The 15018-nt window shown below is 40.0% G+C and overlaps 1 protein-coding gene across 1 annotated transcript in view; it reads left to right on the forward strand.

Annotated features, from left to right (window-relative positions):
- FTO (FTO alpha-ketoglutarate dependent dioxygenase) overlaps positions 1-15018 on the forward strand; it is a 456284-nt gene that overhangs the window by 278828 nt on the left and 162438 nt on the right. Inside the window, exon 8 of the mRNA XM_006148379.3 lies at positions 338-462. Within this exon, the coding sequence (XP_006148441.1) occupies positions 338-462 (125 nt within the window). The remainder of the gene's footprint in view (positions 1-337; positions 463-15018) is intronic.

Below are 15018 nucleotides of genomic sequence, written 5' to 3' on the forward strand. Positions count from 1 at the left end.
GGTACGTGAAAATCATTTCTAATAATAGCTCATGGTAGGCAATTCCCGGGAAAAGAATTGTTGGTGTGCTGAGAAAATTAGAGTGGGAATGCACAGGATCTTGATGTGTTACTTAAGGCAATGGAGCTGTAGAGTTTACCTTATGTGCCATGTACATTGATTAAATACAAAATATATGCTGGCCATTTTTGACCATCATTTACTGTATTGATTTGTTAGCAGGGAAACTGTAATAAAAAAGCCATTGATTTACTGTCCTTATTTGCTTATGGGCTTTTTTTTTATTATTAATTTTTCACTTTTTCTCTCTTTTTTTTTTTTGGATCATTTCTTCTAGACAAATGCCGTGCTTCACGAGGTTAAAAGAGAGGGGCTCCCTGTGGAACAAAGGAATGAAATCTTGACTGCCATCCTTGCTTTGCTCACCACACGCCAGAACCTGCGGAGGGAATGGCACGCCAGGTTAGTTCTGTTATGAGATGGGATTTGTTGTCCCTGACAAACAAGAGCTATATTTGGCTAAGTCCTTCCTTATGTCTGGTCTCATCCTTCTCATCTGAGGGGCCATGAAAAATAAGCAAGTTTAAGATGCTTTCTGCTAAAGTTAGATTTCCTGCCCATGGTACCTCCATTCATTATAATGATCCATGACGTTGTCTGTTTGTGTATATGATTTATTCCTGAGTAGAGCATTTAGCATAACAGTCTGCATCTTGAGCATAATGTAATATACATACCTGATGCTGAAGAGCCCTTTTTAATCAGCAGTCTAAAAAACTAACATTGCTACTTAGAGCAGATGTCGAGAAAATCCACATAATGTTCTTTTATTACTGAGTGCGGTGCAGATTGCTTCAAAGTAGTCTATTTATCAACTCCGTTTTTAGAATTGACCAGCCAACTAGGAATTACTTTTGCTTCAACCTAGTTTCATTCCACACGGAGTTACCTGTGGTTAGAAAGCTGTTACTGGTAGAAAGTTTCTATAAATCATCCGTTTTTACAGAATTGATGCCTGCATAGTAAACACCCTGTTATCCTTCTCTTTTTTTTTCAAAAACAACCAATATGCTGAAACAAGTTCCCCCAATGTTAGAGTTACCCTTTAGATCTGTAATTTGTTAAAATTGTTGAATGATCATCTATCCCTGAGCAAAAAGGAGAGGAATCAAGTTATATTGTAATTTTGTCTCAGAGTCTTATTTGATGCTTAAAAATTCTGTGTGCCTGAGAGTCCAGAACATTTATGGATAGGCCTAATATTCTTTAAATGATCCCATGCAACTGAATTTATAATAAATGATAGTTTTACCAATAATAATTATAATAAAATGGATTTGTCTGAACAAGACTGAAGATAAATATTTTCCCAAAAAGGACAGTATGAACTCGTCATTGTAATTAGTATCAGAAAGCTATCTTTTCCAATATGTGTGTTATTTCTAAATCCAGAATTGCATTTAAACAATAATCTGAAAATTTCCAGTAATCTCTACCATCCACACTTTATGGTAGTATAGTCAGGAAAAATAATAGTTTCTCCTAAGGTAATACATTAAGTGATTTCCCATTTAATTTTCAATGATTTAAAAATCTGTGTTTGTATTACAATTTGAATATGTATATTTATTTAAGTATGCATAAGTGGTTAGATAATGGAATATCAATGTGGAAACTTCCAAGAGGTTTTTCTTTCCTCTCTGTTTGACATTTTATATCTTCCCCATGGTGATTCTTATTAAATAGGAAAGGGAGGTAGAAAGAATTCCCCTGAAAGCTCTCTCCCACCCCTCTTCCCAAAGACAGCATGATCCCAGAGGGAGAGCAAATGTTGAAAATGGATGTCTTTTGTTGAGTGTTTTTGGTTTGTTAACCATAATTTCCTAATACACCAAATCATCAGACAACATGGCCAAAGAGGCCTGTTTAAAAGGAGTCTGGTTTCAGCATTTCTGGCCTTTACTGCTAACAATTTAATCAGGAGCTGGAGCCAGTGTTGAAGTTGATGTAGTCTAGCATCTGAAACAAAAATTCTCAAGCCCTTTGTGGCGGGGGGGGGGGGGGGGGGGGGTTTTTTACTTTTACTCTCTCTGTCAAGCATTCATAACCTCTGACAAAAACAAACAAACATCCTAATACACCAAATCATCAGACAACATGGCCAAAGAGGCCTGTTTAAAAGGAGTCTGGTTTCAGCATTTCTGGCCTTTACTGCTAACAATTTAATCAGGAGCTGGAGCCAGTGTTGAAGTTGATGTAGTCTAGCATCTGAAACAAAAATTCTCAAGCCCTTTGTGGCGGGAGGGGGGGGGCGGGAGGAAAGAAAGAACTTAGCAGCTGACACTGTGCAGACCCCCTTAAAACTAAACACCTGAAAGAAAATTTCAAGAGGGTGGTATCTTGAGAGCTAGAAGGAAAAGTGTCCTCAGAGTATTAAATAACCATAATCCTTTCCCCCCACCCCTTTTCTACCCCCATTTGATGTTTCCCATCTCGGCGACCCATCTAAAAGACTCATCCATATGATCCGTATAAACAGACGGTTACCATCCACCTTTCTTTTCCTCATCAAAGCGTCATCTGGCCGTCTGGAATCGGGCTTGGCCTCGGGTAGCCATCAAGCATGTGGTGGTGAAAGTTATAAAACATCCACTGTGGTGCTTACTGAGCCGCCTGTGTTTTAGAGATTGGCCTATTGTGTACCTTGGAATTACACGAGGAAAAATGTGCTTTGACAGAAAATAATTAGCACTCACCAAAGGCCAGGCAATAGGTTACAGTATTTTCCTTTCATCAAAGCTATCAGGGGATCAGTTAGATTAGATAATAGAAATTTTTTCCTCTGAAAGTTAAATACAGATGACTCTAATTACCTTATATTGCACATTAGAGAATGCATTATGAATTGTACCACTTCAAGAAATTTAGGTCAACTGAGACTCCACAGCTGGCAGTAAGTTTAGTAGAAGTCTGTTGTAATAAAGGTTTTGACCCACCTTTTCAATAGGTTCATTTGCGCTCATGATATTAAGGAGACTACTTTAAGTGCAACTTGTAATTTGGTTATAAAATATTTGTCTCGCTCTCAGGCCAGGAGCCAAGCCATTGTTTGGGACTCACCAAAGTCTCTTAAACTGAAAGCATATGTTCCCTGTAATTTAGCGTTTTGAGGGAAGTGTCAATTCTGCATGACTCGGGGTAACCGAGTTTGTCACAGTGTCACACAACCCTGCGCTTCTAGAGGCACATCTGAGTGCTGTGGGTTTCCTTCCCCAAGCTCGGTAATCCCATAAACAACCCTCTCCAAATAGGCTTATTAGGGCTGTCTATTCACTTCCCAAGAGTTGAATGATCCAAAGTATACCAGGAGAAGCTGTGTGAATGCAGGGTAAGTGTTAACAGAAGTGGTACAGAATTTCTGAAGATTTGGCTTTGTTTATACAGTCCACTCGGTCTGATGGACAGCTTGTTATAGCTTTTAAAGAACTAGGCAAGCCCTCTGATCTGACCCCTTCTTGACCTCCACAGCCCAAAGGTCAGTCTGTAGCTAATAAACTCGGAGGTTCTTAGGGTCTACTGTAGGAAAAGGCAGAAAAAGAGCAGCTGCAAGGACTGGGTGTCCCAGGATAGGCTGCTTTAGGGTCACTCTCTGATAATGAAAATGATTACCAAATTATATGGAAGTTTAACCGCAATAGTGAGTGAGAGGAGGGTGGAGCCCAGCGTATTAGGTTTGATAAATGAACTGTGAAGAGGCCCATCTGGCTCTCAACATCTTTTCTCCCCCTCTTTACCTACCAAGTGGAAGGGGAAACATTTTAAAATAACAGCAGTACATATAGACTCAATGACCCATGCAAGGAGCTGGAATGGATTAAGATTTAATGGTGACAGTGGAAGAAATTATCATTTGAAAAGTCCACCAAAGAAAAGGTACAGTTGAATGTCCATGCCCGAGTTGTTTTTCTAAATAAAATCGAATAAAAATCAGTGCCTTTGTTTATTTTATACAAATCCCCAGTGTCTTTCTTAGATTGCTGAAAATTTTGAGGGCGTTGTTTATTATGGAATAATTATTCGCAGTCAGCTTCAGGAAAGGAATGGGCTTCCTTTGCCTTGAACATGTCAGAACGAGGGGCAAACATTTTATTTCTGCCTACTTGCTCATTTTCAATAATGTAGGTAAATCAAGGATTAAAGAAAACAGTTTTCAAAAACATTGATGTTTATTTTAGCATCCAACCACTGACCGTTATGCATTCTTGGTTCTAACGTACTTAGGACTCCTGAACATTGTTTTATTTCTACTCACATTTGGCAGTTTCTCTGTAAAAGTAAGAAAGCACATGATGGTAATTGAGTAGATATGTTTGCTCCTTTCTTTATTCCTTTTTCAAAGAAACATCAGAGCAATGCTAATTAGTGCCGACAATAGATAGGTCACTCTAAGCCATATGTCCACTTTCTGTTAATTGATAATTTAATCTGTTTAAAGCTGTCCCCTAGTTTCCCATGAACCTGAAGAGTCCCTGGTTTCAGACCAGTGACATTGGAGACCACGAAGCTCTGTATGTTTTTTTGCAGGAACATTTGGCACATGCCATGAGCCTACTTTCTGAAACTAGAGGGATTCTATTCAGAAAGCATCTTTTTGTATATCTCCATACATGCTGTAGGCAAAACAACTGCATGAGATGCTGTGCCTCATATAGAGTGTGCTAATTTAAGGGTTTCTCTGCAGATGAGAAGGTAGAAAGTTCCTAGAAAGAGGCTGTGGAAGGCAGTGAAAAGGAAAGTGAGGGAGCCTTCGTTACCACAGCAGAGGGTGAAGTTGCTCTAACCCACTGAGGAAAGTATTTCATTGTAGGTGTCTTGGAAGGCTAGGGATGTCGTGGTATGGAAAACCTCTTATATTGAACTTCATGGACTGCATAATACAATCCTCACCTCGACAATAATTATGTTAAAAATAGAACTAAAACATTTCTGCATGTTACCCAAAGTTAGCATACTTTTCGTGTCCTCGGGCATTTAGAAAAGCAGAAAGAAGGTAAAGTATAATGTAGAAGATGAGGAAACACGTTCAGTATGAACTGACCTTTTTTACTTCAAAGCAGTTCCTCTCAGTTTTTGCTAATAAGGTACAAATACAAAAAAAGCTAGCTGTCCTGAATATCATAAAGGCATTTTAAAAAAAATAAGGTACAAATACAAAATAGAAGACAAAAGCAAGGCCATTAGGGTATTTTTAAATTGAGTTACAATTCACAGACTATAAAATTTCACATGCCATACAATTCATCATTTTAAAGTGTATATACTTAAGTACTTTTTTAGTGTTTGTCCAAGATTGTGCAACCATCATCACTGTCCAATTCCAGAGCATTTCTGTTCCCCAGAATGAAGCTCTGGACCTGTGAACAGCCACTTTCAGTTCTCTCCTCTCCTGGTAACCACCCATCTATTCTGTCTCTATAGGTTTACCTGAACATACTGAACATTTTTATTTTTATAAATAGAATCATACAATATGTGGCCTTTTGGGTCTGGCTTCTCTCATTCCCGTAATGATTTCAGGGTTCATCTATGTAAGTGTTTTGTTCTTTTTCACTGCTGGATAATATTCCATTGTATGGAGGTACCACATTGTATTTGTTCAGTCATCGGATGATAGATCGGTTTACCTGAACATTCTGAACATTTTTATTTTTATAAATAGAATCATACAATATGTGGCCTTTTGGGTCTGGCTTCTCTCATTCCCGTAATGATTTCAGGGTTCATCTATGTAAGTGTTTTGTTCTTTTTCACTGCTGGATAATATTCCATTGTATGGAGGTACCACATTGTATTTGTTCAGTCATCGGATGATAGATATTTGAGTTGTTTCTACTTTTTCGCAATTGTGAATGATACTCTGTGAACACTCACATGCAAGTTTTGGAGTGACCTGTTTTCACTCCCTTGGGTATATTCTAGGAATGGTATTGCTAGCTCATACGATAACTCTGTGTTTAACTTGTTGAGGAACTGCCAGACTTTTTGAGGAACTTTCTATTCTGCTGCACCATTTTACACTCCCACTAGTAGTGCACAAAGGGTTTCCATTTCTACATATCCTTGCCAATCTCTGTTTTTTTTTTATTTTGGTTATAGACATTCTAGTGGTATGTCACTGTATTACCACATTACCTAGCAATACATTCCTACACATTGTGGTTTAGACTTGCATTTCCTTGATGAATGATGATGTTGAGTATCTTTTCATGTACTTATTGAAAACCATTCATTTTTTTTTTTTTAATGGGCTATTTTAAAACATGGCAGACTTCAGGACTCACCTCCTTTGTTAATGGTAAAGCACTCATGAGTTTGCTAGGCCTATTTGGCTTGTTGAAGGGTGGGGTTCCAAATGGAGCTGTTGTTAGATTGTTGTGGTGCCCATTTCCTCATTATCATGTAGGCCTGGCTTTTCGTTTATTTGCATGTGGCTCAGCTTATTTGTTTTTCTGGAGATCCCCTCCTTATTTCTCCCACCATTCTCTTAACATTCTTTCATTACAGTATCTCTGAGCATTGCACACTGAGTAGAAATGTAGACTGACGGAATGGACCTGCTGCCCATTTAGAGCTCCTCAACTTCAGGTCTCAAACAGGACTTACGTACTCCTACAGCAGACCACTTCATGTGGGTCCCCAGAGTTATAAAATGGTGCCGAGAACAGTTTAAAAAATATTTATGGCAGTTTCTTAGAAAAACTTTCAGAACTATTAATACTTACTTCCATTTAAGAGTGACTTTCTTAAGACCTAGATAGCTTTATATACATTTCTTCCTCATTTTGGATTTTGGCAGCTCATAAAACTACCAAGTTATTATTACTTTTTTTCCAGGCAAGTAGAATAACCTTTTTATTATCGACCATCCTCCTGTTTCCCACATCCCCAGCCATCACCACTTATAATCAGAATGGATCCATTCTGGATATCTTTGTTAAAGCTCCAAAATCTGGTTGTTAGAACCTAGAACATGTAATGAGTAAGATGTACTTTTCTAAGCTAATCGGCTTCAGAACTGTGATCTGGGCACAAGTAAAGAAGTTTGTCTAAGTCACTTGTGTGGATCAGCTTGGATTCTAAGGCGGAAACATTAGGGTTTATCCCACAGGTATTCTGGTCTCTCTTTCCTCCTAGCAGTCCTAGCTTATACTCGAAACTGAAAAGTTGCTAAGTTCTAAGTTTGAATATGGAAACCTCTCTATATATGCCAAGCATGTGCTATGCCCATCATCAGGGGCTGGCTGAAGCTGGGAGTGGATTATGGAGTCAAGACCTGGTTGAGTACCGTCTCTTTCTGTCTCTCTCTTTTTCTTTTACAAATTCTATTTCTTATTGTTGGAATAAATATATAAACTTAAAAAAATATTTATTGAGGGATCAGCAGATGGCGTAATGGTTACCTCGCTGGGCTCCCATGTAGTTGACCGTGGTTCAAGTCCTGGACCCAGCAGCTTCCAACTTACGCTGGATGTGGGGGGGTGGGTGGCTGGATGTGTGTGTGTGTGTGTGCATGCCTAAGATCCTGAGAGGAGAATGGAAGTGAAGGGATTGCAGCGTGGCCACCCTTTCTCACTTTCTGTCTCTCTGTCTCTCTCTGTCTTTTCCACAAGTGCATGTGCCCTATAGCAAAAATCTTTCTCTTAAAAAAAAAAAATTATCAAGTGCTTACTATGTGCAAATAACTGTGCAAGATACTGTGGGACTATCAAGATGAATATGACAGGGAAGCAGCAGTTAGCCTAATGGCTATGTCACTGGACTCCCACGTAGTTGACCGCAGTTCGTGTCCCGGACCCCGTGGCTTAAAACTCACGCTGGGTGCGTGTGCTTGCGTGCCCAAGATCCCGAGAGGAGAATGGAGGAGAAGGGATTGCGGTGTGACCATCCCCCCTGGGGGGTGATTTCTCACTTTCTGTCTCTATGTCTCTGCCCTAGGGAGTTGTGGCTATGAAAAAATAGAGCCACTGCCCTTGAGGCTAGACTATGGGATGATGAGGCTAGCACAGTTATCTGCTGAGATGACCTGTGACCGAGACATCTGACCATGTTAGCTGGTATCATTCATGCTCAAGAGAGTGGCTGCTTATTTTGGCAGAGTTGGTTGGGAACCAGTTTTGCCATCTCTAGTGCAGTAGCTAACCATTGCAACTACCTGAATTTGTTTGCATCTTAGGGGCTGGGCATGAGGAATAATGAAAGATTCAAGAGAAAAGCAGGGAGGCTCTGGCCTGCTAATTGCCATTGATGTCATTCTTTTTTAATGCATCTGTCCCTTCTCTTTTAATAATTGCAGTCCCTGCTTTTTGCTGCCCTTAGCAGAAGAATGTCCTTAGTGTCTCTGAACCAGATTACTCCATAAAACCTGATAACTCCATAAAACCTCCTCATAAATGTGTAGGAATTGAAGCATTGTATAAATTTAGAGCAAGGATTAAATGTGTAGAGATAGGGTTTCCTTTTTTTCCAAGATACAGCAACTTATCTTAAGACGGCAAGAGTTGTTAATGTTATTGCCACTGTTAGTGTCATTATTTGAACAGTTTTATGGGGGACAAAAGCCAATTGACTTCTGTGCATCTTATTTATAAAATCAACACGTGTGCGTCAGCTCAAACTGTGTTTCCGGCATTTTTCTAACTGGGATGAGTTGCTGGCTGTTTCTTAATGGGCAATGCTTCTTAAACTTTTTGAGAAAATATTGATTTCATTCATTTATTTATTCAACAAATATTTATTAAGTGCCTGATATTTGCCAAGAATCATTCCAGGTACTAGGAATATAGCAGTGAAAAGCTTAAGGAAAATCTTTCTCCTGTGGAGCTTGTTTTAATGGAATGACAGGCCAGAACTGAAAAGTTCTGAAAATCCATTTATAAAATACATATAGGTGCCATGTCCCGTGTATTCAACAACACCCAGTAGGACAAGAATAAAGCCATTCAGTTGAGATAAAGATGAACAATCATGTGTTCTGATAAAATGATAACTTGTAAAACTTGTATTTCTAATTGTAGTGGGTCACATTTGTGAGACACCCATGGAACAAAAGTGTTCTGAGAAATAGTACCATCTCAAGGGGACCACAACAGATCATCCTCATTCTCAATTACTTTTCTAAGAAATGTATCTTTTTTTTTTTTTTAAGAGAGAGATTTTTTGTTATAGCACACATGCGCTTTCCGGAGAGACAGAGACAGAAAATGAGAAATAACCCTCCCCCTAAGGGGGATGGCCACGCTGCAATCCCTTCTCTGTTCTCCTCTCGGGATTTTTAGGCACACATCTGGCATGAGTTTCAAGTCACCGGGTCTGGGACTCAAACCGTGGCCTGCCATGTGGGAGTCCAGCAATGTAATCATTATACCATCTGCTAGTCCCCTTGAGAAATGTGTCTTATCACCTTGCAGGACTTCACATTAAGGAAGGCTTTTACTCAGGCCATGTTATATTGACAAATCTCTCTTCAGAGAGAACTGGGGAAGCCCTACTTATCTCCTCAGTGTAGGGGATTATACTGGGTCATTGAGAAAGTCATGATGCATTTTTGCAAAGAAAAGCATAGAAAAGTAGGTCAGGACTTTACTGAGGAACTAATATATGATAACGCAATCAGCACTTCATAAATGGTGTTTATTGTTGCTGTGAGTGATCTGTCAGCCACACATTAGTTCAGTAGATATTTCTCAAGAGCCTACCTGGTACTGGGCACTGTCCTAGGCCCCAAGTTTATAGAGATTAACTTGATTAAGGGAAATGGATTATACAATATAGAATAAGAAATGCTATGAAAGAGATTGGGTCATGATTCCGTGGAATTCACGTGTAAGGAAGAATGGGACAAATTCTTCTTAAATGTTCTTGTGTGACTCTCATTGTATGTCCAGTCCCTGAGAAATACTGCTCCATTGCCACATTGTGTTGGCGACTAGTATGTGCATAGCTATTTGTCTCCAAGTACAGGTGGTAAATAGGAGAGACATGTGCTTATAGGTCATTGAATAAAATTTGTGCTACCATCTATCTAGTGGGATCTAATTCTCAGTGTTTAATGTGGAAAATAGTTTTCTTTCAGAGTCAGTTTTATTAATGTGGCATAGTGCTTGAACACATAGATTCAGAGTCATATTGCCAGGGTTTGAATCTTGGATTTACTTCTGTAACACTAGACAAGTTATAATTATAGATGGTAACTAGACAAGTTATTTAAACTCCTGAGTCTCAATGTCCTCATTTGCAATTTGCTTAGAGAATGATACTAATAGAACCTATTAGTTCTACTAGGGTTGATAGGGTTGACTAAGCAATTCCATATACTTACACCTACAATAAGTACCTATAACATACTAAGTTAAAATTATCTATCATGATCGCCTTTAGATCAAAACAAAAAGATAAAAAATAAGCCCAGTCACCTTTATCCAAACTAGCTTTTTCTTCCAAAGAGCGCCACCATGTAAAATCCTAGCCTCATAGTAGAGACCCAGTATCGCTGAATTTGTATTGTAGGGAAGAACACGAGAGTGAGCTTGTCCAAGCCAGGTCCTGTATTAGGCGTTGTCATACAGAAATGACAGACAGAGGGCTGTATTCCAGTGTCAGTCATATCTCTAGCTAGCTATAGGACGCTGGGCGTGTCACAGATACCCTTGGCCTTACTTCATCTGAAAAAGAAGTGGCTCGACCCAGATAGCCCAGAATGCATCTTCCAAATCTAACAAGATATGACTCCATAAGTTCCATCCCAGGGAACAGTTAAAGGTAGATGTTACTCCTGGTGACCCTTCTATTTTTTTTTTTTTTTCAAATCTACAGTTGTACTAATTTTAATAATAGTAGCAGCTTATGTTTATTGAGAGCTCATTAAGTGTGAGGCAGAGTTTTAAATGCCTTACATGGTGAGAAAATGGAGGCATAGAGATACAGAATAATTTGCAAGGGAAGTAGTGACATGGGCCTGCCCCATAGTGTAGCGGTTAAGTGCTTCACAGAGGAAGCCAGATCCACGTGGTTGACCAGGGTTCAAGTCCAAGCCCTGGAAGCTTGAAAAAACAGACTAGGCACACATTTGTGCCTAATATCCTGTCGGAATGGAGAACTGGAGGAGGAAGGATTGGGGCATGACCAGGTACAATTGGAGGGTGCTTTCTCCATCCTACCCCACTTTGTGTGTACATGAAAATGATCATAATAAAAAAAAAAAAAGAGCACGACACAGCTTTAATCTTTGTCAATCACTCATGTGGTGCACTAAGTGCTTTGACACAAGTCTCACAATACAGGGCTTAGAGACCTTTCAAGATCCTCTCCAGTGTGGAGCTATGCTGGTGTGTATCTGTCAGTATTTATTTCCTCTGGTACCTAAACATATTTGAGACTTTTTAGTTGTGAGTATATCTCCTTCTAGAAGGAAGTCGTTTCCAACACATGCTTTATAAATCTCCCTATCATAAACCTTTTTAAGGAAAGACCTTTATAGCTATCTCATTTCTTTTATATTGGTTAGAAGACGAGAGAGTAGGGACAAAGATGAAAACAACAAAGTTTAGCCCCAAGAATCTTTGAATCCTTGAAGTCAAGTCATTTGGGAGTTGTGTTGGTCAAGGCTGATTTGAGTAGAGGCCCTTAAGGTGAAAGGGTAGCAATTTATCTCCTCCATAATGGGTTAATCACCAGCTGTACAGTATGTTTATAGCTAGAAAACAATTTACCACACATGAAGACTAGTAATTTTATTCTATCTCAAGGGTATCCCCGGTGTATTTTACAAATTTACTCTGTAATGTATATGCCAGGTTATAGATAAAAGTTTAACTCTGGCTTTCAGTTGAGGAAGTAATGATGGGGGGATGGGGCAAAGGGGAAGGATCAGCTCTCTTGGCCTGTAGGGGACACTGTTGCATCATTTATCAGACTTCTCTAGTATAATGTCCCAGGACAAGACAAAACAAAACAAAACAAACAAATCAGAAAACAAAAATAGTTCATCCACCTTAAAATTGCTTATTAAAATCATGTGAATGCTTCCTGTGTGTTTGGAATATTCAGTGTTTCTTGGGTATTGGCCAGGCTGTTGAATATCCATACATGAAAGGAAACATTTAGTGTTCTCTGAAATGGGAGGAATGTCAATTCTTCTGATTAGCTTTCCTTTCATATTTTTCTGTGGAAAAGGTACTCAGGGGGGTTATTTTATCATTTAACAGACTGCTAGGTTTAGGGGACTGTCTTTATTTTTTACTAAAATATGCCCATATGAAGTTGAAATGCTTCATCTCTCTTGTGTTCTAAATAAATACTGTAATCCTTTGGAAGTACTGATTTGCTTCTTTTTATCCATATCTTTTTTGAAAAAGATGCTACTTCCTGAGAAAATGAAGTCATGGCTGCAAGGAAGGCTTATGTAGGGCTTGGTCTTAACTCCAGGAAGCATACTGCCAGATGCTCCAGCAAGACTCTCCTTCCAGACTGTCAACAGCCCCGTGCCCGTCCAGGTGCCTCATGGCTTTGCCAGCAAAACCTCCACCTCTCTGCCCAGCTCTGGCCTCTTCCCTTCCAGAATATGGGCCCTGGAAGGCAATTGTAATTAACCCTCAGAAAGCATAGGTTTTGCTAAGGCAGTGTGCACAGTAATGATATTGTTAGCTTGCTTCATTTCCAGTTTCACCATCAATTATGCCATGTGTTTCATCCAGTTGGTGCTACCCTCCCAGTGTTAATTATAACCTACAAGACTGTTACAGTTAATTTTATGGCAAGCATATTGTCTCTTCAAGGCTCCAGAGCAGCTCATAAATTATCTTGAAGGTAAAATGTAACTTGGGGAACTAGTTATGAAAATTCCATCCATCTCGCTTAGGAGCTGCAGCTGCTACTGTCAGCTGCCTCGCTGCTGCATTGTGAAGGAATTATGGTGGGTCAAGTTTAAGAGGGTAGGCCCAGGCTGTCACTGAGGAGAAAGGCTGTCCTGGCCCTGTCAGACAAGTACCTTCTGCCAATCCCTGGTGGTTTAACTTTGCAGGCAGGAAGAGGCAGGCAGCGCAGGTGGATGGTCCCCGAGCTGTCTGTATTCATTACTTTACAGAAACTTGTTGTAGGTAGGCAGGTCCAGAGACCTTTCCTCTTCTCTGTTGTCATGATGTTAGGCATCATCTGCAAAGTGTGAGGTAGATAACTCTATAACTAACTCTGGGCTTGGTTCAGGAGAACCAAGAGAGTTGGAGGGTGGGAGCTATTAGTGGCAGCACCTCCCGGCAGCCCCTTGCTGGTCTCCCACAAGGTGATTTCTATCTTGCAAAAGCTCTTGGCTTGAACGAGCATTTTATTTGTGGTTGTTATTTTTCGTATAATCTGATAAAGTGAGATTTCACTGTGAACGAATGTACTCTGAAATTGCCTGCTAAATAAATTAGCAGGTTATCTTATTGCGATAATAAACACACTCCTTTTCTGTTTCCTCGCACGAAGTATGAGCTTTACATTTCAGCCCTCGGGGCTTTAGCATTATTATTTTTAATGACTGAACACAAGTCTTTCATTTAGCTTGTTTGTATAGTTACTGTAAATGATCTTTCTGCTGTTGGTTCTTCATTTGAAATTCTGCATGTTATGCTAGCTTTAAAAGCTTTGAGGGGGCCTCTGAGAATTGGGAGCTGTATTAAGCACAGCATCTCTAGCAGCACTGGAAACAGGCTGTGGCGGAAAAGTCAGAAAGGGTGTGTTAAGGAAGTCTGCCTGTGTGGATAAATCCAAGTGTGAGTTTGAGCAACGCAAACACAAACACCAGCTCGCACGGCAGGTTGAGAATTCTGCATCGTCAAGGAAAAGAGCCCTTCCTTGAGCTGGCGGCGATTTCTCTGTTTCTCTCTGTGCGTTTCTGAGCCTTTTTACTGTGTGTTCACATATCTAGCTTTTGTGCCAGGGATGCCTACTATGACCATTACTCCTGCGCTGTGCAACTAAGAGAATGAGAACTGATTTTGAAGGGTTAGGAGGCATAGAATTGAAATCATGCCCAAAGAGGCACCGAGCTTTCTAAACGAAATGTTTTTTTAAGCTCTTGATGATAGGGACACAAGAGTTGGATATTTGTGGGTTTTCTAGTGGTTGTTAGTAAATTCAGATCAGGGGTTACAAACTCCAGTGTCTATGGAGTTTACCCAGTTGCCTAGAAGAATGAAGCCAGAAAGGTGGGATTGAGATGAACATGGAGTTCACATAAAGTAGATAGCTTCTATCGAGCCTTGCAAAGAAGTCCTTGTTACGTGATCGTCCACATTTTCAAGAAAAGTGGAAAACCCAGATTGTGTATAGATGCTAATAAGTCTCCCAACTATTGAATATTTAAATGTTAGCAACTAAGTTCAAATATTAGTAACTGTCACTCAGGCTCATCAAAACATGTCTGGAGGTTGGGCAGTATGGATAGGATTCTGATGTAGATTGGAAGTCTTGACTCGTTTTGATTAAAAACCTTCTCAGCCTTCTCACACTTGTCAAGAATAGAGGCAATCGGGAACCAGCAGTTAGCATAATGGCTATGTTGCTGGACTCCCATGTAGTCGACCGCGGTTCGCGTCCCGGACCTGGTGGCTTAAACTCATGCCGGGCACGTGTGCGTGTGGGCCCAAGATCCCGAGAGGAGAATGGAGGAGAAGGGATTGCGGCGTGACCATCCCCCCTGGGGGGTGATTTCTCGCTTTCTGTCTCTATGTCTCTCTCTGTCTGTCTGGTGAGCGCATGTGCCCTATAGTGAAAACCTCTCCAAACAAACAAAAAAAAGAATAGAGGCAATGACCCTGACTAGGAGACCAGGACACAATCTGGATACTGCCTCTGTGCCCTCATAACATTCTTCTACTCTATATAAGTTCTCACTTTTTTTTTTTACTTGAACTTGTCCGTGTTTTGTCTTTCCTCTTACAGAGAAAGTATATGAGAGTTTGCAAAAGTGAATGAGGT

Source organism: Tupaia chinensis, unplaced genomic scaffold (genome assembly GCF_000334495.1).
Source record: "Tupaia chinensis unplaced genomic scaffold, TupChi_1.0 Scaffold000235_1, whole genome shotgun sequence".
In the NCBI taxonomy this organism is placed as follows: Eukaryota; Metazoa; Chordata; class Mammalia; order Scandentia; family Tupaiidae; genus Tupaia; species Tupaia belangeri.